The sequence below is a fragment of the Fusarium pseudograminearum genome, chromosome 3, assembly GCF_000303195.2.
Source record: "Fusarium pseudograminearum CS3096 chromosome 3, whole genome shotgun sequence".
NCBI classification, from domain to species: domain Eukaryota; kingdom Fungi; phylum Ascomycota; class Sordariomycetes; order Hypocreales; family Nectriaceae; genus Fusarium; species Fusarium pseudograminearum.
The window spans coordinates 4,089,377-4,115,046 of record NC_031953.1 but is presented as its reverse complement, the minus strand read 5'-3'; the positions used below and the strand labels follow the sequence as shown (position 1 = coordinate 4,115,046).

Below are 25,670 nucleotides of genomic sequence, written 5' to 3'. Positions count from 1 at the left end.
GCTGTCCAACGTCGCAGTTACAGTATCCGTAACTTTATTAACGATGCAGGGAAAAGCTGAAGCCTTCCACTTCATCCGAGAAAAGGCCAGGTCAGGGTGACAGGACACACCACTTTATATTGAGATCGCCCCTTTTACTCTTACGGACCTCGTGTTCTATAAATTCGTTTCCGTCTTCTTTTCGAATCTATTGTCTCTTGAATTCGCATGATCATAACCTCCAGCATCGTCAGTTACCATCTCACCAACATGGCGGACGAATCGACACTCCGACAGCGCAAGCCTCAGCCAAAGAACGACTCGGCATCCGAAGTCTCTCAACCTTCGACTCCTACCAAAAAGGGCAAGAAGGGCAAGAAGACATCATCTTCCAAGGCTGACCAAGATGACACTTGGGATGGCTACTCTCCTTACGTCGACATCCTTCGCGTCATCAGCTTCCTTTTTGTAGCTTCTATGGGCCTTAGCTATGTTATCAGCGGAGGAGAGAGCTACTGGTGGGGACATAAGAACAAGCCGGAATGGATGACTCAAAAATTCTACCAGGAGTTGATTCTTGGACCAGTAAGTCTCATCTTTTAGAGCTGTTGCTGGGCTAGCACTAATTACATTTGTTCTTGCAGCCACCTCCAACCTACATGACTCTCGATGAGCTCTCCCTTTACGATGGCCGCGACCCCGATAGACCCATTCTCCTCGCCATCAACGGCACCATCTACGACGTCTCCCCGGGCCGCCGAATGTACGGCCCCGGCGGTTCCTACAGCTACTTTGCTGCTACCGATGCTGCCCGCGGCTTTGTTACAGGCTGCTTTGCCGAGGACCAGACCGCGGATCTTCGTGGTGTCGAGGAGACATTCCTGCCCATCGACAACCCCGAGATTGACTCGCATTGGACCCCTGAAGAGCTCGCTGAGCTCAAGGTTAAGGAGCTGGAGGAAGCCAAGCAAAAGGCCCATGCTACACTCAAGCACTGGGTTGACTTTTTCGCCAACAACAAAAAGTACTCCAAGGTGGGATATGTGCAGCGAGACCCTGACTGGTTGGAGAAGGAGAAGCCCAAGAAGCTCTGTGGCCAGGCCCAGAAGAGCAGGAAAGCCAGAAAGATTCCTCAGAACAAGCAGTAAACTGTGGCCTTAGCACATACATATGTACTATTTTGTAAAGACTTGACCAGCATGCATTGTGAGGTGTCGCAGGATTTAGGTTATTGAAAAGTAGCTATGCCCCTGACACGGATTGAAATTTGTACAAAAATATGATCTCTCCAAGTTTATTGGGTATTTTTGTGAGTACCTATTCTATACATTTAAACTTGATACATTATTCCATAATGATCTGCCAGAGTTTTTGGCAATCCTGTCCTGAACTCCATAGATATTTGATTATGCCCATCCCGGGACTTCCAATCGTTCCAGCAATTGGCACAGGTATCCCGATTAATTGTTCCCAACATTACGTCTATACATAAAACACACTCATCCAGCACTGGGTATCGATTTACAGCACGCAGAGGGCGGCGGCACCGACTGCTACTAGCATCGACAAAGGTGCGGAGAGGTCTGCAGCACCGGCTGTGACAACGGGTGTGCCAGCTGTTGGTGTTCCGGCAGATCCAGGTGTCAAGGGCGAGCCGCTGGTGGGTGTACCACTACCAGAGCCGCTGCCACTTCCGGAGCCGTCTTCGGAGCCGTCATCTGAGCCATCGTCAGAAGAAGAGTCATCATCGGAGCTACTGCCATCATCGGAAGAAGAGTCACCTCCAGAGCTGCTACCGCCATCGGAGCTATCATCGCCAGAGTTATCATCACCGGAGCTTCCGTCGCCGCCGGAGCTGCCGCCGCCGGAGCCGGAGCCGGAGCCAGGGATGGTGCCGTTGCCACCAGAGCCACCGGAAGGAGCACCGCCAGACTTGACGGGAACGACTTCGGATACTGTAGTGCCCTTGCACTTCTCCTTGTAGCCGGTAAGGGTCTTTGTTGAGTTGGAAGATGAGCTGAGTGAGTGTTAAAACGGTGTCCATACATTGGCAGATGCGGTTTGACTTACTCTTCGTTGATGACCATAGACATACCACCCTGGCAGTGCTGAGCCTTGCTGCAGAAGAGCCACATGGGCTTCTTGTCCTTGATGGTGATTGTGTAAGTAGGAATCATGCCCTTGGACATGCTAGCCGCCACAGGCATGTAGCCAGAGTAGACGCCTTCAACGCTGGGGTTGACATTTCCAATTGGCATGCAAGGGTCGTCAAAAGTAGATTGTGTGACTGTGTGGTTTCCTGTCCAGAACTGGAACTGCACCATGGTTCCTGGTTCGGCTGTGATCTTCTCGGGCCAGAACTTGAGGCCTGTTGCATTTGTTGCGCCGTTACGGCCTACAGCGACGACTTGAACATCGACAGCTAAACTCTGGTTAGTTACTTGTTACACAGGTAGCCATACAGCACAGAGAAACATACCTTGAGCGACAGTCGCAAGAGCGACAATGGCAATTTGTGAGAACTGCATGTTTGGAGTCTGGGGATGTGGATATTTGAGAAAAGGTAAAGAAAGGACGTTCTAGACAAGATCTTCAAGAATATGATCAAGAAATAATTCAAATATGCGACAAGCGCTTTGAAGGACCGGCCTCGTTGAAGAAGAAGATAAAGATAAGAAAAGAGAAAGAGAGAAATAAGGAAAGAGGTTCAAAGGAACAGGACCAGACTGTTGATTATGGAAAAAGATGAGAGATGAGAAGAAACAAAACAAAAGACACGAGACGGAATAGGACTATATACACCTTGAATCGCTCGACCGACCCATTGTGGCCATGGGCCCGGATGACGAGTTTCGAGGCACATCTGAAGCACGCCTCTTGATGGTACCGAAATAAGGATGTTGGGGTTTCCGTCTCGGCGCCATCGGCAAAGTTGCAGGCCAGGAGTAGCATGAGACGTTATCGACAAGGCTTCACTAGAAGAGTTGGCGAGTGAAACATGAAGTGCCAGATCATTCTTGGCAACCTACCCAGCCTAGCTCTAGACTCTGGTAAGGCTTGGGTACTACCCAGGCTATATGTCAGGTCAATCTGATATTGACTTGGTGTAGTTGATATAGCTTTGTACATGAATTGGCCACGCGGTGTAGTAGCAATTACTTTGATGATTCAGTAGCAATTGATGCCTTTCATCGATTTCCTTTGTGGTGTCGATTGAAACCGATTGTCTTCAAATAATAACATATTGATACTTTCTCCCTCTTTTGGTCCTCAAAAGGCTGAACCATCAAACCCATGGCGCTTAGTATGAATACTATTCGAGCCCATACCATAGGAAGGGGATATTCCGAGTCACTATAGGGAGAGCTCGGGTCTTGACCCAGCCGGGTCTATTGAACAGGGGTTTAACTGTGTCGGAAGTCCCTTATCCGTAGTTCTGTGAGACGAATATAGTTTCGTCCCTATACCTGATCCCTTACGGGGGGTGCGTTGGTCTTGTGCTGTTTTGAAACGAAAAAGCACTTGGCCCAGTCATAAATAACGATTCTTGTTAACTAGTACACAAGTAGGCGAATATTCTTTCTGCCATTGCTGATCGGTTTCGAGACTCTGATGTTTCGTGTTGGTTGCAAGTTTACTGTGGGGACGAAATTCTAGAGGTTTGAAACACCATAAGTCGGGTAGTCTAGATAGGCAGGTGCCCCAGTCAACGTTCGCTGTAATAAAATCTCTTCCAATATTGTGATAAATAATCTTGGCAATTGGTCTCTTTGGTTTTTTCGGGAATTTTTCAACTGGTCAAGTATGCAGGTTTCATGCCTTGAGCAATGTTGTTCCGTTCGTAGGTGTAGGGTTGTACTGTAAGCCATCGTCAACTTGCTAACTCCTAACTCTGAGATTAGCGAAGCTCACAATAGAACGCATTGCCAAGCGAATGGTAACACTAGATCATTTGTTTGCGACAGTATTTGTTTATTGTATTGGAAAGAGGAAATAATCAGCTTGTGCAGAGCTCGGAAGCAAAACTTGACAACCCCAAAGCTAACCTACACCGAAGGCGTGTAGGTAAGATATACAACGATAGCTGTCACACTGGCTTCCAATATTTGATGCGCCTGTCATTCATATTTATATCGTTTTGCACTTTAAATTTCATGTGCTGTAGGAACATGGAAATACCATGGCTGACAGTATCATGCCGTTGGATCGCTCTCCCAGTGTACTGTAAGTTTATTTGATGGTCTATACAACGTTAAAAAAAGAGGTTGCCTTGTATCAAGAGTCACAAAGTACTGTAAGTTTATGACATTTTCGACCGAGCCATCGAAAGAGCCTGATTGGATCTACAGTGCTCACTAACATATAGCTCAACCTTCGAAAAACGTCTTTGATGGTAACTAGTGTTTGCGTTTCGGCGAGCGCCAATGTCGATATCATCTTTTGCAACCAAGTGTTCCAAGGTGTTGATGCTCATCATGACTACATTGGCTAGCTGGTTGAGACGGTGAGGTCCATATGCACAAGGTCTAGGTGCATAGCTAATTGCAGCTATCGCCTATTATACGATAGGTAAGACCCAAGCTGGTGTTTCGTCAGTATACAAGGGTTGAAAAATGACATGCAGACCCCATACCCATATCGTTATGTATTTGACGCCTAGGAATCCCTTGATGCCCTTAGAGCTATAAGATGTTCGTGCAGCTAAAACGGACTCTGTCGCCGAATAACAGTAGAGACTTGATAGCGAATTTATGTCTAGAGGTCCAGTAGCAACTGAGGCGAGATCTTCTCCAGGTCATCAACTTCTAGAAACCCAACCTCCTTCTCGACAGCCGCGCGCGCAATCGCTTCCCTCACAAACACATCGAAGTACTTGCCCGCTGCAGCGTTGGCATCTCTCGATATCCGCGTCGCATCTTTGGAAAAGAACTCGTGCAGTAACCGTGTCAGAAGCTCCGCCGGGATCGTCTTATCAGGTTCTTCTTCCTCGACCACCTGGACCTCGCGTGTTGAGGGTCCAGCTTGGTCGTCATCATCGTCGGATATCTCGAATGGATTGCTCGACTGCGGTTCAGGTTCAGGTTCGGAGGCCTTTGCTGATTTTTTAGTGGTGGCTTTGGTTTGACCTCGGCCAGTCTTGGATGTTTGCTTTGGAGGCATGCCGACAGATTCCGCAAGTTGTGATGTTCTAGCAGGAGAGGAAGGACGACGCTTGAAGCTGACCAGGGTAGAGGGTAGCTAGGTCAGGTGGAGAGGTAGATCCCCTGTTTGCGCAGTAACATGGCTTAGTCATCGGGCACACTAAAATTCGGTTTGTGCAACTTCATCCCAAAGGACAGATGAGAGTATCACAACAATTATTCGCTCAGATCAATCAAAGTCACGCAGTTTTGGATCATAAAGTAGGTAGACAGTAAAGGGAATTTGCATTGGTGTATAAATTACAGCGGCCTAGAACGGAAGGCAAAGCAAGATTAGAAAAAGACGCCGTGCCTATGCCACTCTAACCCGTAAAGAGCTGCTGTTTCAGAGGACCACGTCGGGTATCTGTGACAACTTCCCTCGATCTGCACTTCGATCTCGCCTTTTTGTTTCAACCAGCGGACACCATGTCCAGCCCGCTAATTAAGATTCTCCTCGAATCCTTATCCCCCACACTCATCTATACAGGGTATGTTGTACGAATCGCTTACTTGAAGGCCTTTCCGAAGAGGAGGACCTGGAGCTGATCGTAGATGGAGAGGACACCAGCACCGGCAACACCACGGAGAATGTTGGCACCAGCACCCTTGAAGAGAGACTTGACACCCTCCTTGGCGACAATCTGGCGGGCAGCGTCCATGGTGTTCTTGTACTTGACGGCCTCACCGGAGGTCATCATCATACGTCGGCGAATGGTGTCAAGAGGGTAAGAGGCGATACCGGCACCAGTGGTGACGACCCAACCAAGAGCGAAAGAGGCAAGGAAGTTGCCCTGGAGGTTACCGGTGAGGACGACGGGCTTGATGGAATCGTACATTCCGAAGTAGAGACCACGGTAGACGACGATACCAGCAACGGAGGGCATGAAACCACGGTAGAGACCGGCAATACCGTCAGAGGCGAGGGTCTTCTTGTAGACGTCGACAAGACCGTTGAACTGACGGTCACCACCGGACTTGGCGTTCTTGGCATCGTTGGCAAGACGAGTACGGGCGTAGTCCAGAGAGTAGACGAATAGAAGAGAAGTGGCACCAGCAGCACCACCGGAGGCAAGGTTACCGGCCATCCACATGGCGTAGCCATCCTTGTCCTTCTTGTAACCGAACATCTTCTTGAACTTGTCACGGAAAGCGAAGTTCAGAGCCTGGGTAGGGAAGTATCGGATGACGTTGGCGGTGTTTCCTCGCCAGAGGGACATGACACCCTCATCAGCCATGGTGCGCTTGAAGCAGTCACCAATGCCGTTGTACTTGCGGTCGAGACGACCGGTCTTGAGCATCTCATCCTGGTTCTGGATGAGGAGCTTGACACGCTCGATGGGGGCAGCAGCAGTCTTGGAGACAGCGGCGGAGACACCACCCATGAGGAAGTCAGCGACGAAGGGCTATGAGCATGGTTAGCATTTGCTTTCTTTTTTGTTCTCAATATCCCATCAGGGCCGCTCGGTCAAGAAGCCACGATGCAGAAAAAAAATATCTTGTCGAACAAGCAGCACCGCCATCAGGACAATTGTGCCCGAGTCATCCATGGTGGATGATAGATATTATATCGTGATATTCGATAGCGGCTGAATGATCCAGGAGGTATTTTGTGCATCGGCGGGCATCTGACGGTCGAGGGGATCTGGATGGTGATCGAGGGGAACGTGAGAAAAACTTACGGGCATGCCCAAGACCTTCTGGGGTTCAGCGGAAGACATGATTGCGGCTGTGATGGACTTTCCCTTGAACAAGAAGAAAGGATTGAGGGGAGATTGAGGATGAAAGAAGGAAGAGAGAATGGAGGGAGTCGAGAGAAAATAAATCTGCGCCGACGGGGGGTGAGAGGTATTTGGGGGGAGGGAAAAAAATTGCGGCGGACCTGTAAGAAAGTCGCTTTGGAGCGAATCTTTCCGGTCCCGCGCTAAAGGGAGCTGGGACCCCCAGCCAACCAGGCCCAAGCCCAGAAGCTCTCTCCACAGCAACAACGCGGGCTTGGAAGCCTGAGGCCACAGCCTTGCCAGGTCTGCGAGCTTTTCAGGGGTGGCCAAGTGGCCACTCAGTGGCACTCGGTGGGCTAAAAGGTGGGGCGCATCTGGTACAAAACCTGTCCTTCACTGATCCTTGGGCCTGTCTGGGTTTGAGCTTGCTGCCCGGCTGCGAGATGAGATGCCGGTTCACCCCGATTATTTGTCGAGCGCCGAGACCTAGACCCGTCTTGGGCTTGGGAGACATGGGAGCTATTACTGTATGGGGTACTGTACGGCGGTCCAGCAGTGCAGTTACAGTGATGGAAGTTCGGTGTAACAGGCAGCTATAGGCCTTTGAGGCGATGAGCTGTCCTACATGAGGATCCATGATAGCCCAAGGTGGCTGTAAGAAAACTTTTCAGATCCATTCGAGGTACACTGCAGACTTCAATACAATAGCCAGAGTAAGTTACAGCTGGTTGAATGCCTCGATTCTATAAAACCCCCAGCCTCCCATGTTCCAAATCATCCAGTATGTCATGCTCACCGTTGTGTGCTGCAATTGATCTATCTAGATCAAATGTCGTCAGTATATCCCTCTCTTACCATCCAAATCTCCCTCCCCCATCCCTCCATCATGACATCCATCTAGCCATCCTTTCACCCACATTTCTTTCTTCTCCCCCGGTCCCTTCTCCAACCCACTAGCCTCCGGGCTCCGCGAGCCAGCAGCACCAGCCCAGAACCATCCGCTACCACTGAAACTGAACCTACAGAAGCATTTAGCTGCCACACTTCACACAGTGCGTGAGTTTCATAGAGGTGAGCCGCTGGGTAGGGTTGGTGTTGGATCTTCCTTTCCATCGCCTCCCCCGGGGTTCACATACACACCCCAGCTTTACCTAACCGCCCAATTGGTGTCTGTCTTGTTGGAGGAGATCAATCCTTTTTTTTCCCTCTGTTTCCTGAATTTTTTTTTTTTGTGTCAGTTTGTGTCCAACAGCCAAGACGCTTCAAATGCAGCAAACCTGTCAGGCTGTCACGAATGATCATCTCGGAACAGCCGTGAATTTGATATCAGTTCAATTGCCTCATTTGACGTTTATCCGTTTACTTGGGTCCAGTACATCTAGTCAGTCAGTGGATACGCTGGGATGCAAAATTCTGGTTTATCATGTTTGTACCCAAGAACTTACACTTGACGGCGGTGATATCTCACACCCTGACCCCTAACTTAGGTCCACAAGGGAAGTAAGGGAAGCTAAAACACACTTCAACATATATCCATAGACCCTTCAGAGAACGGGCCCTGAACTGCTATTTGGCAGTAGATACGGTGACGGCCAAAGCTCGTAATAGGTTGTTTATGTACTGCAAACTTGTTCAGGCTTAGGTTCGGCCAGACAAGCTCTCTGAACTTCCCTTTGAGCCGAATTCAAAGTCCGCCACCGCTTCGCTCGTGTTCCCCTTCTGAGGCAAGAAACCTTGCTGTTATATGCACTGTACCGTACAGGACGAGCAATCCGCTTATCGTCATGCAGTTTCGGCTACTGTACCTAAGATTTTTCTTTGCTCCAATTCAAGGTTGTTTATTCCTAGCTTATCTTTCGGGACACCCGTCCAACTTGAGTCAATTGAATCCGTGAAAGGGATAGACTAAGGATGTTCTTGGTATAACACTAATAGCAGCTTCTCTGATCTCCTTGGGATCGTCTTGTGTTCGTAACTAAGCAGGTAGTTCGGAGTATTCCCGTTGCGTTGAGAACTTAAAAATCGCTCGGGACAGACCCTGCAAATAAAAATAATCTTGCCGATCTCTGTCATGAGCCATTGGCCTATCGAAACTGGCCTGTACCAAAAAAAGAAAAACCAACCGTGTCCACTCCTATGCTGGCTATTTCAAAGATTGCAACGTCTCCGAGATCGATGCAGTTGGGAAATGAACCAGATTCCTTACTAACTATGTACAGACTATTGACGGTGTCTCCTAACATGTGCTTTTTTTAGTCTTGCCGTTCGTTGTTGTGTCATTCATCGGCGGGCCACCTGTTTGTCACTTGTCCTCGGATAACCGACGTGAAATAGACGCTGCACACGAGGTAGTATCCGTAAACCGAGCTGCTATCTCCTATCCGGGTTAGAGTGTGTTACCTGCATCCATATCTCGGGTGTATCTAACTCAAAGCCAAGAGTTGAGACGAGGAACCTGGCTGACCTACATCACTAAGTTATTATAAAGAGGAACTTCTGATCCGCTCGTCAGTAGAGATGAGATTCACGTTCCTTTACTGTGTTTCATTTGATGGTCAGGGACCCCATTCGAATGGCCGTCATATAGTCAACTATTTTGCTTGCCAATTGGTACTACCTAGTCATTGATAGAAGCACGATATAACACCTGGGGTCACGTGCTTCATGTTAGAAAGGTTTATCACTACTATTCACTTTGATAGATGTTTTTGTAATGCTGGTATTGGTATTTATCTGTATTTCTAGCAGCGACAGAAAATATCTATGTTTCTATACTGGTTTTGGTTCGGGAGCAGCACAAAGGGTCGGTCTCGCTCAATGACGACCCAAGTAACGGCAAAAAGACATAGGGTTTTCAACCCGAACAAAGGCGTGCTGACAACTTGTAAGAACGCACTTTCAATGCTTTGGTCGGGCACTGGACTCCCGGCACTCTCTCAAAGCATGCCCTGTTTCCCATCAGCCCGCAATTGAATCATGCACTTGTGGTTGTAAGTAGGGCTGGTCGATGACGAAATAGATGCTATTAAGAGGTGGGCATGCCTGTTCGTTTATGGGCAGCACAAGATACAATTCAGGGTCTTGGCGTACCACTCAATTGCTTGTCGTGTGGCTCTGATCCGGGGTATTCGTATTGGAAAAGTATATATCGATGTCTTATCGACTAGCGCTGCCGCAAACTGTATTATTGTATCCTGCTCTCTGCTCAGTCAACTAGGGAGACATGCAGGTTGCAAAAGCAACCTGTGCCATTAAGGACAGAGAATAAGGAGTAGTAGATAGAGTCGGGCGCCCTAGCTGCCGAGGACTCGCAAATGAGGACAACGAGCTGCCGATATGTAATTGCCTGACTCTCAGGATGAGTTCTTCGACAGGCAAGCCTATCAAGTTTCGTAGACTCATTCAAGGTATCAACATACCAACGGGTTGCAGCTAGACCACGACAGACATGATGCAACATAAAGTTGAACTAGGCATCTGGGTCAACTACACATCACTTCTCCTTTACAAGAACGAGTGGTCCTCGAGTTCATCAAAGTCTACGGATTGGCTTGGGACAATATATCACAGATAGACGAGTCACAGAAGATATGCTAGAGAGAACCATAAATTGGTCGTTTCGAAGATTTTTCATTCCGTTGCCGTTTGTGCTAAAGCGATTCCGTCCCAATGCTTAACCGAGCATGAATAGCGTCCTAAACCAGGCTTCTTTTTCGCCTTGCAACACCCTCCGACCATGTGGCCTGTCTATCGTCCAGGCCACCCAGACGCACAATCGTGAGACTCAAATTTTTCGTTGAATTGCATTTAGTCGGTACCACCAACGGCACGGGCTGGAATCATGTTAGCAGTTGTGTCGAGACAGCGTATCGAGATGTGTGCAAGAGATAATTCGCGCGGGGAGAGTGAGGGGTGGGAATGGCGGGCATACTGTAGATCTTCATCTTGCTGTGTGTGACCACAGGCTTGATGATGCCCTTCTCCTCGAGGTCGTTAAGGCACTGTCGGGCCAAAGAACCGTTGATCTTCATTCGGTCGACGAGTGTGGCGACAGTGACCAGACGGTAAGACTGAACATCCTTGTAGAGCTTCTCAGAGGTGGTCTTGTCGAGGACGACGGCGTGCTGGGCCTTGTCCTTGACCTTGCCCTTGGACCTTTGAAAATGCGTAAGTATTTGATATTCGGCGATGACGGTCGTTACGCCTCAAACATACCACTTCTTCTTCTGCTTCTTTGCGGCGGGGGCCTGGAAAGCGGGAGTCAGTCAAATTGTCATTGTGTTTTAATTTTTGACAAGTCCCCCTTCTGCGACAGAGGACGTCACCGAGAAACACATACCATTTTGTCTGATGTTGCTGTCGACGGGAGTGTGAAGACGACAGGACAGTAAGAGAAAGTGTGGTTATTTGCGATCGCTAAGAATGAACGTCTCCAAAGTCGCGAACCACTGAAGTTCAAGGGCAGCTGAGCCCTAAGAATACGGAAAGTGCGACCGGATGTGGACCCACCTTTTGCCGCGTTGGCTCTAGGGCCGACACACCAAAAATTCCATGCCCTGAGATCTCAAGCAACCCAAGCCCACCTCTTCAACTTTGAACATCTCATCCCGCACTACTAACGCCAGTCCCGGAACCCGACTGTACAGCAAAAATGTCTGACAACGGCGAGATCGAGGTCGAGAACTCCGCCCTCTACGAGGTGCTTCCCAAGGATGTTGTCAAGGAGGTTGGCAACGTCAAGCTCTTCAACAAGTGGGACTACGATGTTGAGGTCCGCGACATCTCCCTGACGTACGTTTGATCTGAACTCTTGTGCTTGGAGGGAAAATTATCCCCAAAAACCTCACTTTTGTGCGCGACGGCATACTGACGGACGTCCCACGACAGTGACTACATTTCCCTGCGAAACCCCGTCTACGTCACCCACACCGCTGGCCGATATGCCACCAAGCGATTCCGCAAGGCCAACTGCCCTATCATTGAGCGATTGACCAACTCTCTGATGCACCACGGCCGCAACAACGGAAAGAAGCTCATGGCTGTCCGAATTGTCGCCCACGCCTTCGAGATCGTACGTCTCTTCACCTGAGCAGACCCTCGAGAACAGGGTCTTTGTCAATTTTTTCACGGCCATCAAGTGCTAACGTTAGGACCAGATCCACCTTATGACCGACCAGAACCCCATCCAGGTCGCTGTCGACGCCATCGTCAACTGCGGTCCCCGCGAAGACTCTACCCGAATTGGTTCCGCCGGTACCGTCCGACGACAAGCCGTTGATGTCTCTCCTCTCCGCCGAGTCAACCAGGCTATCTCTCTCCTCACCACTGGTGCCCGCGAGGCCTCTTTCCGCAATGTCAAGTCCATTGCTGAGTGCCTTGCTGAGGAGCTTATCAACGCTGCCAAGGGTTCCAGCAACTCTTACGCTATCAAGAAGAAGGATGAGTTGGAGCGTGTGGCCAAGAGCAACCGATAAAAGGTGCAATGGTGTATCACGGTTGGAAGGGTTGGCTTTGGCGTGTTCCGGCTTCTTTCAGAATTGCATTTTGCGTTCATCGGGTCTGGGAACGCGGCTATGGATTTTCTTAGGTGGCTACAGATTCAATAAAAAAGTCGGGCTCCCTGAGAGTTAAATGAAATGAACACAAAAAAACATAAACAATGAACTCCTTTAATGTATACCCGTGTTTATGATGAACTCCACTAAACCCTGTGCGATTGTGCATATAAGAAAAGACCCAAGTCTTGCTACTACTATCTGATCTTGCGTCTCTCTCTAGGTACCTGGGCAACAGTCCAAAGTCTGTTGTCAAACCGCCGCATGTGCAAATGATGGGTATCTAATCTAGTCGAACCGTCTTCTGTCCGGTTTCCAGTCGTTGAAACATACCAACATGGGGCATGCCCTCTTCCCACCAAGTGCCCATATCCTCATCCACCTCGAAGCCCCATTTCTTCCAGAAATCCACGACCTGCTTCTGCGCGTGAACACATACGAGCCCTGCCCATTGGGGTATCTTTAATTCAGTTCCAATCACCGGATCGAGTTGACTAAGACCAGACTCTGTAACACTGGGATCGAAATACGAGGGGTTGTCTCTCAGCCAGCTGAGAACTGTGGTCACGAGTAGGCCAGCGATGCGGCGTCCTCGAAACTCCTCAATGACTGCCAGACGACCTAGTTTCACGTACGGCTCCTGCCCGTTGTGAAAAGTTGTCTTTCGGTCCATAATGTATGGCTTCTCTGTAGAGGTTTCCGACGCATCTCCATTTTTGTGGCCGTTCTTATCCCCGTTCTCGTCTTGCAAGACACCGTTCCAGTACTTCCCGCCATTCTCGGGATGAGGGTCGTGGGGGAATGGCACAAGTCTTATTGTTCCAATCGGGGTTGAACGTGTCGAGCTCTTTCTCGGGTGCATGACGTTGCCGTCTTCATCGCGAATCTCTAGTGTTTCCACCTTGTTGATACTCGCGTATACGACCCAGTGACATGAACGTGGATCATCGTTATCAAATTCGTTCTCGACAGGGACCTTTTGTTCCTCTACAAAGACCGCTTCGCGAACCTCCATCGCATCCAGGAAGTTCTGCGAGATACTTGGCGGTTGTTCTTGTAGAGGAGCACCACGCTTGTAGCCCTCAAGGTTGCTGGGCGCAACGAAGGTAATAAAGGGAGTTCCCATTTTGTTGGCTTGTTGCAATAGCGGGAGATATTCGCAAGTGCTTCTTATGAGAGTTTGCAAGTCAAAGTGCTGTTTCGGTTAATGCGGTAATGGCGCAAATGGTCTTCTATTCCGTGGAAATGTAATGGAGTAAAACGCGTCGTGATGACAGAATATCGAGTGAGCTGTATAGTGGTCCAGGTCTCAAAAACAACGAAGAGAAGTATAAATCACTACAACTGTTGAGGGGAGAAGAATAAAAAAGGCAGGAATCCAAAAAGAGGAGGCAGCCTCGTCTGGCAGTAATATTCGCATTTGTTTCCTTACCTAGGTAGGTATGAGAACCTAGGAGCAATCTCCCTACTAACATACGTACCTACCTAATATGATGTCAATCCACAGCGCGGGGACATGCACCACAATCCCCGAATAGCGAGAAATACGGTGACTCAATCCTTCCGTTAGCTCTGATAACGTCTGGGCATCGACAAAGGCGTGCATTGTTGATTGGTTGGTGATACCGCGAACGGACGTTCCTCGCCACTTTGCATTTTGGTATCGAATCCAAACTTTGAGTAGAGAGGAGAGGCTATCACCACATTTTTATTGCTGCAATTATTTTGGTGGTGGACCCTGAACCGAGCTTAACTAACACACAGTGATTCTGTTTCGGTGATGCTTGGCCCACATGCTTCATCCGTCCACGGCCCACTGTAGTCGATGAGTCTCGTTGGTTGTTCAACTGACTCGTCAAATCAAGTTGCACTTGAACAACGATTAACCTTTTGTTTGGATGGTTTCTGAAGACTGCTATTGGATGAACACATCGTGGCAAATAATCATTACCACAAAGACGACTCGACTCGACTCGACGTCGAGGAATGATGCATACCACAAACATACGAAGTCAAGTAGCTGCCACAAGTGTATTGATCTGCGTTTTCTATGCACCAATGTATCGGACGTATCGAGGAAGCATACATGAATTAAATACGCGACAACGATCATATACACAATATAATATACGAGAACTATAATACTGACAAGCTACTAATCCAGGAACTTCTCACAGTACAAAGCACACCTATCATGAAGCCATGAAGCTGTCGCTTAACTCCATCACCATGTCGCTGGCCCTGAAGATCTGGTCATGTCTGCTCAGATGGCCGCCTTACCCAGGTTCGACTCAAAAGCACCGTCCTTGAAAGGAACGTTGGCGCTGTCAAAATCAGTGTTTGTCAACGCCGTGCGCGCCGCAGCAGGCAGACTCTCCCAGGCTATCAAGGGCTGCTGGCCACCCTTGGTGTCGGTAAAGGTCATTTGATGGTTGGTCGGCCAGATGGCGGTATAGCCCACCAAGGGACTGTTGCCTGAGAAAGTGCCTGAACTCCTCCTGTCATATCCGCCGTGTTGGGAAACAGCCATGCCAACAACACTGGCACTTGTGCTTTGGCTGGACAACCAGATCACGGCGTTCTCCCAGTCATGGCGATGTCCCAAGCCTGGTGAGGGTGAATCCTTTGGCATGTACCACGAGTACATGATGGCGTATCGGCCGTTGTAGGTGCCGCCTCGGGCATAGACTTGACCAGTGCTCTTGCTGCAACCACTCTCAGATGAGCCACTTGTGGCAAGTCCTCCGCTGAAACCAAAATCAGTATTGAGTTGGAATATGTGAGGAGAACACGTACCTTGTATTGCCTTGGGCGTCAACCGCAGGGAACGAGACACATCCATTGAATGTCTTGACGAAAGGCTTGTACTTCAGGTACAGTGATCCAGCAGTGCCAGATGGGACAGTCTCTGGAAACCCAACGACGGCATCGTGGCTAATGACCGCACGTCGCTCAATAGGCGATCCGAATACGCCCGAAGCGAGAGCAATACCCGACAGGAGTTGAGTGATTTGCACCATCTTGTTCGTTGTGTTATTAGAAGGCAACTTGAGACTGCAGAACAAGAACACTTTGAGTGATAAAACGAGTAGACTTAGGACTCTGGGTCTGATCAGAATATATATCACAGACTGGGAAGCCAACCTCTCAACTAGGGAAACTGTTCACTTATGGAGAGAATCATTACACCCCCACTTCCGAGATACTACGTTAAATCGCAGGGTCTATGCAGCCACGAGGTTATAGCGAAGCATCGAATTGGCGGATTATACAATGATTCTTGGTCCGTAGCGCAGTTGTTGATGCTCTGGACTGCCTCTTTGGGAATCATGACCGACTGCACACATCTTGTGATAGAGCTTGCCATGCGGGGTGCGCTGGGGGATATGGTAGTTATAGCATTGACTTGGCGCGCAAGGTAACGGCTCTTGGGGAGCTTAAGAGCTGCTGGTATTAATAGGCAGGATTTTGGTATTATCGTCAAAGAACAGCAGAGTGATCATGGACGCACTAACGCAGTTCACAGGCAAAGCATCTTGATAGATATCTCAGTGAGGCACTCAAAGTGGTTGGCCTCCTTCCTAGTCTGTCCTCGCTAGCCAAGGAGCGACGAGGGCAGGATGGACAGCTCGTGGTGCAACGGAGGAGTTAATTGGGATAAAGATCAGCTCTAAAGTGTTCATCAAAGTGGGTATCTGATTACAACGGCAACTGGTTCCCCTCTTAAGAGCAAGGATAGTTGATATTATATCAGCTCAAACTGCCGGCGGTTAATTAGCCGAGAGCAGCTCGACTTTGACTGCAGGTACAGAGTACAATCCGTATATACGAGGTTGAAGTGTTGAGAATAAGTGATAGTCGATGACGCGTGGTGAATATACGAGCCGAAGCTGAGATAACTCCATGCGTCTGTGTTGCAACCTCTCGGGTTATATCATGCACTCAATTTAGCCTTGTTGTACCCTCCTATACGACTGCCACTGATGTAAGTGCGGCCTGTCCAGGGTAGCCCTATTGGGTATTATTCTACCATTAACGTTAATTAAGCGTTTAGTTCAACTCGACGTTGGTAACTCTGCTCTATTTTTTAAGTCCCGTGAGAAAAAGTACATGGTGCATTTGGGTGATGTTTGTGCTGGTTACTGATCATCTTCTTTGTCCCTTGCTTGGGTAGGAATCCAAGATCAAGAGCCAACATCGTCAACTCCAAGAGCAACCACACAGGCACACACATATTGATGACTAGCGTGTTTCACAAAACCCAACAGAGATGCCCAGCTCTCCGTGTGAGGCATAGTTTGTCCCGATTTGGTTGATGTTGTATGTGCTGGACAGATGTGGTGGCACACGATCAACAGCGCATTGCGCCTCATCGATGAAGCCATGCATTATCAGAGTAACGGTGGCACATGGTGAAAGAATTTAGGCCGACAAAAGGGTTGACGCAGGGATGGAATAAAGCATTCTCGAGGATTATAATCGCGTGAGGTGTCTCGGAGCGGGAGGCTTGAATTCCAACGCTGCCATGTGCAGTAGTAACTGTAATAAAGGACTGTTTGATTTAGACATTTGAGAGTATATATCATAGTTGGCCATTACTTGTAGTGTCGTTGATGTCGTTGTCGCTGCTGTAGAGTCAAACACCGGGAATAGGCGTTTGTTTATGTCCGTATATCGCACAACTGGTGGGTTGGCAAGCCTTTGAAGCTATCGTGAGACATGTCATTCCTTTGATGCAAGGTTGGTGGCGGTAGAATTCGTGCATCGCACAGGCACAGCACAAAGCAGGGGTGACCCATGATGCAACCACATCTGCACAATTTACTCATGCTGATGATTTGTCCAAAAGTCAAATGTCGGGAATGGAAGATGCGAACCGGCCGACCGAGGAGCGAGGGAGACAAGAGGGAGAACTTATACGTATGCGGGCCCCATCATGAGTGGATTTTGTACTAATGACAAGAGTGACACGAGCCGCTTTGAGGACCGGGCGCGTTGTCATTCTTTGTTTCATCTGAAGATTAGCCGTGATATATATTATTATATTCAGCACAGACTTGAGTCGAGGTGTTGTGTTGTGCTGACCATGGATAAAATGTCGACTCATTAATGGTGTGCAAGACTGCATGTAGTGTAGTGCAGTGCAAGTGCAGGCAGTTTCTTCATGGCCCTGCATGTCTTATCAAACTCGACCTTCAGGCTTCTTGTCGATCCACACACTCATTAACTTGCAGCACATACCGTCCACTAGTGGAGATGGAAGTGAGATTGGGAGACCAGACCCTGGAATTTCAAAAGCAAATAGCGGTCCAAAAGATATCCATCGATTATGTACAGAGTATCTGTGTAGCAGATATGTTACTATTACTGTTGCCTCTCGTCAAATTAGACAGCCCTAGAATTATTAGAAGCCAGAATTAGAACTCCCGAAACTTTGAACCGTTTGGTATTGGCATCCAACTAACTATTGGTATTGGATTCGATCTTACTACACATCGTTAGTCCAACCTTTTTTGACTCTCTTAGTACGGTTATTCATCCTCAGCTTCTGCCTCATCCTTTTTTCATTTTCCATTCAGAAAGAGTCAGGCTTTCTTTCCTATTGTCCAATTCTGTTTAATTCTTCTACTTCAATACTACTACTTGACTTTTTTGTTGTTTGTTTCACACTAGTACTGTTTGTACCTTGGCCAATTCCTTTCTCAGTTCTTAAACTAGTCCAACCCACCTCCATTCACATCCCAATCCCATCCCACGCAAAAAGGCTGAGGCCACTCCTTGATCTAGAACCCTTGCCAGAACCCGCCGCAAGCTACCTTATTTCGCGTTTGCTCAGGGGTTCTGAATTTTGAGTGACCTGACTTGACCTGACTTGACTGTGGCTGCCAGCCAAACAGTTTATTCAACAACAACGAATTCATTCGTTCAAAATCGCCGCGATTGAATATAATTCCACCAAAATCGACTTCTCCCAGTTTGCGCCGTCCTCGTCCTCGTTGCCTTTTTGCTTCTGGTAACTGAGCCGAACCCAAGATCCATGAGCCCGCGATTGGCCAACGGAGCATCTGTTCAACAACAGCTCCTAACACGACACTCCGATATTTGAATATCTTGATGAATTCTCCAGTACAACAAAGAATAGACGTCTCGATCACCAACTTCAAATCCGACTCTCTCGAACCGTAAAGGCAGTTCTTACCTCTCGCCGTTGCCGACCCCCCAACTGCGAAATCCTCGACGAGTCCCAGCACCGACCGCTGTTACTGAACTTCCTCGATAAAGTCGGTCCGGCTCTGCGAAGATCTTCAATGCCCTGGCAGCCTCTCCCCCGCATCGCGTTCGCCGTCGCGACCTTTCCGTTTCCCGCATCTAGCCCGGCCGACCTTCCTCTTGAGATTGGCGATGAGCTCTATATTATCGAGGAGACGCCAGACGGCAACTGGTTGCGCGGCTACCTGGTAGCGCCTCCCAGTTTGCTGGCTGGCTTGACGTCTGTCAAGGGTCAGACCCTCGAGGCGCGCGTGTTTAGCGGAATCTTCCCCAGAAGCTGTGTCGAGGTTCGAGAAATGCTGGGAGAACCAGACGACGACGAAGACGACGACGCAGCGAGCGATGGCCCCGCCATAGATGGTGATATGCCACGCGCAAGTGATTCTGCCAAGAGCGGCGTGACAAATAATTCAGCTCGCAAAAGTCGCAAGGAAGGAAACAGGTCAACGATCTCCAGTGGCCGAACTCCTTTTAGGGAACTTCCTAATGGTACATTGGGCAACCTCTCTGTGCCCGTGATAAGGGACCCCGATGCCCCACGCCCTGCTGCACCGGTGCCCATGTTGAAGATCGGAGACGAGACACCGACGTCGCTTTCAGAACCCTTGATCGACGAGATCGCCTCATGCCTCAGAGAGTGGCACTCTACCAACTTACACGAGCTCCTTCTTTCTCGACAGTATGGCCGCCTCGACCAGCTTTCGCAGCTAATCACAAGCCTCAACCTACATCGCCAACAATTTCTATATAACGTTCTTACCTCACACGAATACGACCGCCTACGCGAAAAGACAGTATGGGATTTGGTGCGGGTGAACAAGCTTTGTGGAGGAGAGGTCATTGTTCGGGATCCTGAAGCGCGAGGAAGGGTCTTGACAGCCGACGATTGTATTGTCAAGGTTACTAAATTACAATCTGTAATGAGTTTGTTGGACGAACCTCCACAGTCTACATCTGAGCTGACCGCACTGCATCACCTCATGGTTGATATCAAGGGTTTTGCTGGTGCTTCGATTGAGGAGACCTCACTTGTATTCTACCTTGTTAGCAAGCCTGCGTACGGCCAGCCTTCTGTTCTTTCAGAAGGATTCACCGTCAGGATACCAGCAGGCGGCACACTCGTCAACTTGGCCAAGCACGTGCAGACAAAAACGCTGTTCACAGACCTGTCTTCTCAAGACGTGGGAGACGTACCTTCGGCAGAAGCCGAGTTATTCCTCGTGGTCAAGGTGTTGGCGTCTCATCAGATCATCCCTCCGCAATCTCTATCTCGATCCGGAACTGCGCCATCAGCTTCGTATTCCAGAGACCCAACGAAACCGAACTCCTCAGGCGGCATAAAGTCAAGAAGAAGCCTTATGTGGGGTAGCAAGAGCTCGAGGGGTGTTTCTCGAGGCTCACCTGTGTCACGCATGGATGCTGTTGCTGAACAGTACGACGGGCGACATTCAATGTCCGGTTCTGAGAGCCGAGAGGGTTCTGGACCGCCAAGTACGGCGGGATCAAAGACTGGCAGTCCAACGGATGGTACGCAAACCGCAGATCGCATGATTGGCCTCGGTGTTTTACGGCTAAACCCGATCATGAAACAAGACGATGAAGTTGAACATTTGATGAGTATATGGTCATCGTCATTGAGACACGCAGGCGAGAATGATGCTGATGACTGGGAACCGCTGGTCAAGGAATTACTGGATAGCCCATCTGGACACTACGAGAAGTCTCGAAGGGGAGATCGATTGCAGCTGCAGCTTAGGAGCTTCAACCATTCAGACGCCGACATCCTCATAAAATCTACTCCGACCATGCTTTCAGGGGTGGCCAAGACAAACAAAATGGGATTCTCCGGCGCTCCCACAAGACCTCGCTCCGACATCTACTTCACCTTGAACGACGCCATACTTGGTAAACAGAACCTCCTGTCGCGATTTGGCGGCAGTGCAACAGCGATGCCCTCCAGTGTTCATGGAAACAACCTACAGATAACTCTTGAGGTTAGGAAGACCTCTGGAGAGCGAATCGACAACTGCATCTTTGCTTCCTCAAATACAGAGCCGTTGAGCACGTTCAAATCGATAGCCGCAGAACGAGGGGAGCCCTGGAACCAAACCCTGCGCCTTTCTTTGGCCCCTAGTGATGTGTCACAAGCACATATCGTTATGTTTGTGTCTGATATGCCCAACCCTCCATTCGCCATTGCTCATATACCGTTGTGGGACCAGGGGGCGTTCATACGCGATGGTCGACATGGTCTGCTACTCTATAAGATAGATGAGCACACCTCGACTGCACAGCCTGGGCCAACCGGAAAGGGTGGATACCTATCCCTCTTGTGGAGCCCTCAAGGCAAAGACGACGACACAGCTGACGCTAACGGCCCGCTTGCTGTTCTCCGTACCGACACATACCTCTGCAGCACTCGATTCTCGCAGGATAGAGTGATCCTGGGACTCTTGAAATGGAGAGATCTCCAGAGAGAGGAGGTTCCTGGTGTGCTTAAGCAGCTCATCTTCGTGCCTGAGATCGAGGTGGTCAAGCTACTTAATGACGTATTGGATGGTCTCTTCGGAATCCTCGTTGAATACTCCGGTAGTCATGAGTTTGAGGATCTTGTGTTTACTGCTCTGGTTCGAGTGTTAGGCATTGTCCATGACCGAAGATTCAACCTGGGACCTTTGGTCGACCAGTATGCCGAGAACCTGTTCAACTACCCCTTTTCAACACCATGTTTGATGCGGTCGTTCACCAGACTTCTTCAGAACCCTTCCGAACCCGAGATCGCCAGGAAGCTACGTGCTACATTCAAGGTTGTCAGGCACATCCTTAAATTCATCACTCATGCAAGAAATCAACAAAAGGAGAAGGAAGCTGGCATTGGCATCACCTCCAACACAACAGGGTTTACACGCGAACTCCGTGCCATTTTTAAGGCTCTTGACGCGATGATGCGCAACACTGCCCCTGCGCTTGTTGGAACCCAGACCCTTGCTGTTCAGCATTTCCACCAGTGGTTACCAGAGCTTGCTGGCCTGCTAAACACGGAGGAAATCCTGCATATCGCCATTGACTTTATGGACTCGTGCACAGATGTCAAAGGCAAGCTCATTCTTTATAAGCTTGTACTGATTATCAATTACAGCAAGCTGGACCTGTTCGCCCACCCCGATCAGAAACTAGCACTGAGCACCAACACCGTGAGATGGATTACTCCTCACTGGGGTCACACAGCAGAGGTGACAGACCAATGGAGAGATCAGATCCGTCTATGCTGCTCTGTCCTGGCCAGCCAGATTGATTACCTTGGCTCCGAGATTCCCGACCACATTCCTAAAATAATCGATTCCTACTTGGCGATCCTTGCAGCCCCCGGCAAACCAAAGGATCGCCTTTCTCTTCTTTTCCCATCATCATACCCTTTCCCAACTAAGCCTGTTAATGACGACCTTCAATTCGATGAAGCCTTGGTCGAGCTTTCTGCTATTTTGTCTTCGATATCTAATTCACCCTCGGGCATGCAACTTGAGCTTGCCGAGGACGACTTGACCACTTTACTAGAAAATCTGCTTAGAGTACACATGAGCATTCTCAAGGGAGAGGCGTATCCCCTGGAATGGTTGAGTGTGCATATCCATCATCACAAATCGACTATGCGGACACTTGAGTATCTCGCTGGTACCATGTTGGAATCATTCCTCCCCGACCCGGAGGAAGCAGAGAGTTTTAATACTGAACTATGGAAACTTTTCTTCACGACCCTTCTCAAGCTGGTGGGCAGCACATCTCTTGCATTGGAAACTTTCCCAGAACAGAAGCGAAGAGCAGTGTGGAAGATTGCGGGTGATGTTCGAGAACATGGCGCTGAGCTCCTGCGCCGTACCTGGGAGGCTATCGGATGGGAGACTTCATCCGATGAACGAAGCCGGTATAACCTTTCAAAGATGGGAGGATACCAGGTGCAATATGTTCCTGCACTTGTTGGCCCAATTGTCGAGTTATGTCTTAGCGTGCACGAGGGTCTTCGACGCATGGCGGTTGAGGTATTGCAAACAATGATTGTCAGCGAATGGACTCTGAGTGAAGACTTATCAATTATCCAAACAGAGACGATTGATCGTTTGGATTTGTTCTTTAAGGAGAAGCCATTGACTGAAAGTATCCTTCAGAAGCTGTTCATTCACGAACTTCTTGAACGGTTCGAGCCCCTGGCCGATATCCCTGACGAGCCACTATACACTGCTATACGTGAATTCGTTGGCACCATTGACGAATTCCTTGACCTTCTTGTTGCTGTACACAGCAGCGATGATACAGGCGAAGCGTCGAGCCTCATCAATCATCTCAGACTCATGGAATTCCTACGCGATATGCAGAAGGAGGAAATCTTTGTTCGTTACGTACACCAACTTGCAGATCTGCAAGCCGAATCACGAAACCACACCGAAGCAGGTTTGGCTCTGCGACTTCACGCTGATCTATACGAATGGGACCCTACCAGCCAAACTCCCGCGCTCCCAGACCCAGAGTTTCCAGCACAAACACAGTTTGAGAGAAAGGAACGGCTGTATTTCGACATGATCAAGTATTTCGAAGAAGGAGATTCGTGGAGCCACGCCTTGGCAGCTTACAAGGAACTGCAGGTGCAGTACGAGAGCAACATCTTCGATTTCTCCAAGCTCGCCAGGACCGAGCGGGCAATCGCGACGATATACGAGACTATCTCAAAGAGCGACAAGATTATCCCCAAATATTTCAAGGTTGTCTACAAGGGACTTGGGTTTCATGCAAACCTTCGAGATAAAGAGTTCATATACGAGGGATCTCCTAGTGAACGTGCTTCAGCCTTTACAGACCGCATGCAGGAGCAGCACCCAGCTGCTCAGATCGTTACTGGGGGAGATGTTGACGATGTTGAGGGCCAATTTTTGGTCGTCTCGGCCGTTACGCCTCACCGCGATCTAAGCCATCAAGTCTTCCAGCGTGCACGAGTCCCACAAGTGATTCGAGATTTCCTCCTCTCCTCTCACCCTCAGACTTTTTCCATCTCCACCCGGCGTAACACAACCGGCCCTGTCAAAGAGCATTCTGCCGAGAAGTTGGTGTTTACGACCGCTGATGCTTTCCCTACTATTCTTCGTCGTAGCGAAGTCGTTGATGCCCAAGAGATCACCCTTAGTGCTCATGAAACAGGCCTAGAACGCATCGTTCGCAAGACTCAAGAGATGACTGCCCTCGAGCACCGAGTTGCTGAGGGTAACGGGGACCATGCGCAGCTACTTCTCGATGCAGTCAGCGTATCAGTGAACCCTACGTCTGAGAATAGCGTCGCTTGTTACCGACAATTGCTGCCAGAACCCAAGGAGACCGAGGAAGATGTTGAGGAAGAGGAGGATCAGGAAGTGTCGGAGGTGGAATTGACCCCCCAAGACAGTGCGATCAAGATGGCACTTGTCGACCATGCCATCATGATCAAGAGGTGTCTTGCGATGTTCTCTCGAAGTTCCAATGAGCTCCTTACCCAGAAACATGATGAGCTTCATAGATGTAAGTCAAGGTCCGAAAACAAGCTGGTTCACTATACTGACTCATACAGGTTTCGAGAGCACATTCGCGCCAGAAATCGCACACTTCACTCCTCCCCAACCACAGCGCGAGCTTGTTGCAACTCCTTCACCAACTTGGAAACGGTCATCTCGTTCCTCCTCAGCTAGCCCCAAGAACAAGAACGTGGGCATTGTTGTGAACGGTGTCACGGCAGAAGAGGCCTCAGTCATCAGACCAGTTTCGAAACGAGGCACACGGCTGAGCTTCCTTGGCGGCAGTAAGAAAAAGGAACCAGAGTTGCCAACCGAGCCCGAAGAAGTGAATGGAGACATTGAGACCGCAAGCAACCTCAGCCGCTCCCTAAGCCAAGGCCAAAGCAAAGAACAGGGCCGTCGACACAGTTTCTTCCGCGCACCGTCGCAAGACGAGAAGCACCCTGAATCCCCTGGAGTCCTCAGCGGTCGTGGAAGTTTTGACCAGCAATTCGGCGGCGGCGACAACAGCAACCACAGCGACAAGCCCGTCGAGAACAAACTTGCCAGCAAGAAGGGCAGCGTTCGCAAGAGGTTCAGCATGCTCAAGTTGGGCCGCAAAGGCAAAGGCAATGGCATGATGGGAAGTCTGGACGAGGAGTAGAACTACTTCCGGACTCATTTTGGCCGGCGCAGCGTCGGCTTTGACAAAAAGGCATCTCGGCGCCGAGAAGACGAGCATTCGCAACCACTGGCATGAGACAGTGGCATGAACAGACCTAGACAGGTCCATCTTACACTTACTTCCTTTGTTTTTCTAATTTTTAACTATAAACGGCTTTCGACCTAAATGGGGAACAGGGAGAAAGGAGTCATGTATTCACAACTAGAGGAACCGAGGTTGGATCACCTTGGGGGAAAACAGAGATGAGGTGTGGAATTAGGAGAATGGGATGGATGGATATACAGAGTGCTATACCTCGCCGCCCTCTTGACGATCAAAGAAGGGCCAGGCTTTTATTTCCTTATTGCCCTATTGTTTCATTTCTACTTCTCGCTGATGCTCATTCTTTTGTCTCTTGAAAGGCATTCTGCATTCGTTCCATTTGTTTTCACCCCCTTTTTGTCATGTAGCTTGGTGTTCTGGATACCTGGGATGCTGTGTATGCCTAGTTGTGGCCATGGGGAACTTGTGTGTGCTTCAAGCACGCGTGTACAATTTATATCGAGAGTCTTTCGAGGCATCGACGTTAATAATACAATCTCGATATTATAGCGATGGGATACAACCATTGCCGATTGTGCTATCTACAGGCAGTATAACAATTGGTGAAATCAACCTCTCATTGTGATTATTACTCATTTGCATTCATATCAAGAAGATTGCAGTATCATGGTCCCTCGCTATGCAACCGCCACTCATTGTGTGTGTGGCTTCCCCTGAAGTACTAT

At 49.2% G+C, this 25,670-nt stretch overlaps 9 protein-coding genes across 9 annotated transcripts, besides 2 other annotated features; 4 read left to right on the top strand and 5 right to left on the bottom strand.

The window, feature by feature from the left end:
- Positions 1 to 249: 249 nt before the first annotated feature.
- On the top strand, positions 250 to 1,127 carry FPSE_02948 (uncharacterized protein; the record flags this gene model as incomplete). The annotated part of the gene is made up of 2 exons (XM_009256067.1): positions 250 to 564; positions 624 to 1,127. The coding sequence occupies 2 exons, from the start codon at positions 250 to 252 to the stop codon at positions 1,125 to 1,127; spliced, it is 819 nt and encodes a 272-aa protein (XP_009254342.1).
- Positions 1,128 to 1,500: 373 nt separating this feature from the next.
- FPSE_02949 (uncharacterized protein) lies at positions 1,501 to 2,507 on the bottom strand (the record flags this gene model as incomplete). The annotated part of the gene is made up of 3 exons (XM_009256068.1): positions 1,501 to 1,996; positions 2,050 to 2,401; positions 2,459 to 2,507. 3 exons carry the CDS (start codon positions 2,505 to 2,507, stop codon positions 1,501 to 1,503), a joined length of 897 nt encoding a protein of 298 aa, XP_009254343.1.
- Positions 2,508 to 2,635: 128 nt separating this feature from the next.
- Positions 2,636 to 2,683: a repeat region.
- A 1,476-nt stretch (positions 2,684 to 4,159) lies between these two features.
- Positions 4,160 to 4,589, top strand: FPSE_02950 (uncharacterized protein; the record flags this gene model as incomplete). Its single annotated transcript, XM_009256069.1, has 4 exons — positions 4,160 to 4,203; positions 4,242 to 4,273; positions 4,346 to 4,372; positions 4,549 to 4,589. 4 exons carry the CDS (start codon positions 4,160 to 4,162, stop codon positions 4,587 to 4,589), a joined length of 144 nt encoding a protein of 47 aa, XP_009254344.1.
- Positions 4,590 to 4,734: 145 nt separating this feature from the next.
- FPSE_02951 (uncharacterized protein) lies at positions 4,735 to 6,880 on the bottom strand (the record flags this gene model as incomplete). The annotated part of the gene is made up of 3 exons (XM_009256070.1): positions 4,735 to 5,197; positions 5,673 to 6,565; positions 6,842 to 6,880. 3 exons carry the CDS (start codon positions 6,878 to 6,880, stop codon positions 4,735 to 4,737), a joined length of 1,395 nt encoding a protein of 464 aa, XP_009254345.1.
- A 3,807-nt stretch (positions 6,881 to 10,687) lies between these two features.
- On the bottom strand, positions 10,688 to 11,222 carry FPSE_02952 (uncharacterized protein; the record flags this gene model as incomplete). The annotated part of the gene is made up of 4 exons (XM_009256071.1): positions 10,688 to 10,713; positions 10,812 to 11,035; positions 11,096 to 11,127; positions 11,214 to 11,222. 4 exons carry the CDS (start codon positions 11,220 to 11,222, stop codon positions 10,688 to 10,690), a joined length of 291 nt encoding a protein of 96 aa, XP_009254346.1.
- Positions 11,223 to 11,531: 309 nt separating this feature from the next.
- Positions 11,532 to 12,354, top strand: FPSE_02953 (uncharacterized protein; the record flags this gene model as incomplete). The annotated part of the gene is made up of 3 exons (XM_009256072.1): positions 11,532 to 11,671; positions 11,768 to 11,951; positions 12,037 to 12,354. The coding sequence occupies 3 exons, from the start codon at positions 11,532 to 11,534 to the stop codon at positions 12,352 to 12,354; spliced, it is 642 nt and encodes a 213-aa protein (XP_009254347.1).
- Positions 12,355 to 12,718: 364 nt separating this feature from the next.
- FPSE_02954 (uncharacterized protein) lies at positions 12,719 to 13,561 on the bottom strand (the record flags this gene model as incomplete). Its single annotated transcript, XM_009256073.1, has 1 exon — positions 12,719 to 13,561. The coding sequence occupies one exon, from the start codon at positions 13,559 to 13,561 to the stop codon at positions 12,719 to 12,721; it is 843 nt and encodes a 280-aa protein (XP_009254348.1).
- A 1,137-nt stretch (positions 13,562 to 14,698) lies between these two features.
- On the bottom strand, positions 14,699 to 15,455 carry FPSE_02955 (uncharacterized protein; the record flags this gene model as incomplete). The annotated part of the gene is made up of 2 exons (XM_009256074.1): positions 14,699 to 15,182; positions 15,232 to 15,455. The coding sequence occupies 2 exons, from the start codon at positions 15,453 to 15,455 to the stop codon at positions 14,699 to 14,701; spliced, it is 708 nt and encodes a 235-aa protein (XP_009254349.1).
- A 2,833-nt stretch (positions 15,456 to 18,288) lies between these two features.
- Positions 18,289 to 18,313: a microsatellite.
- Positions 18,314 to 18,743: 430 nt separating this feature from the next.
- On the top strand, positions 18,744 to 24,882 carry FPSE_02956 (uncharacterized protein; the record flags this gene model as incomplete). The annotated part of the gene is made up of 2 exons (XM_009256075.1): positions 18,744 to 24,246; positions 24,296 to 24,882. The coding sequence occupies 2 exons, from the start codon at positions 18,744 to 18,746 to the stop codon at positions 24,880 to 24,882; spliced, it is 6,090 nt and encodes a 2,029-aa protein (XP_009254350.1).
- Between the last annotated feature and the right edge of the window lie 788 nt (positions 24,883 to 25,670).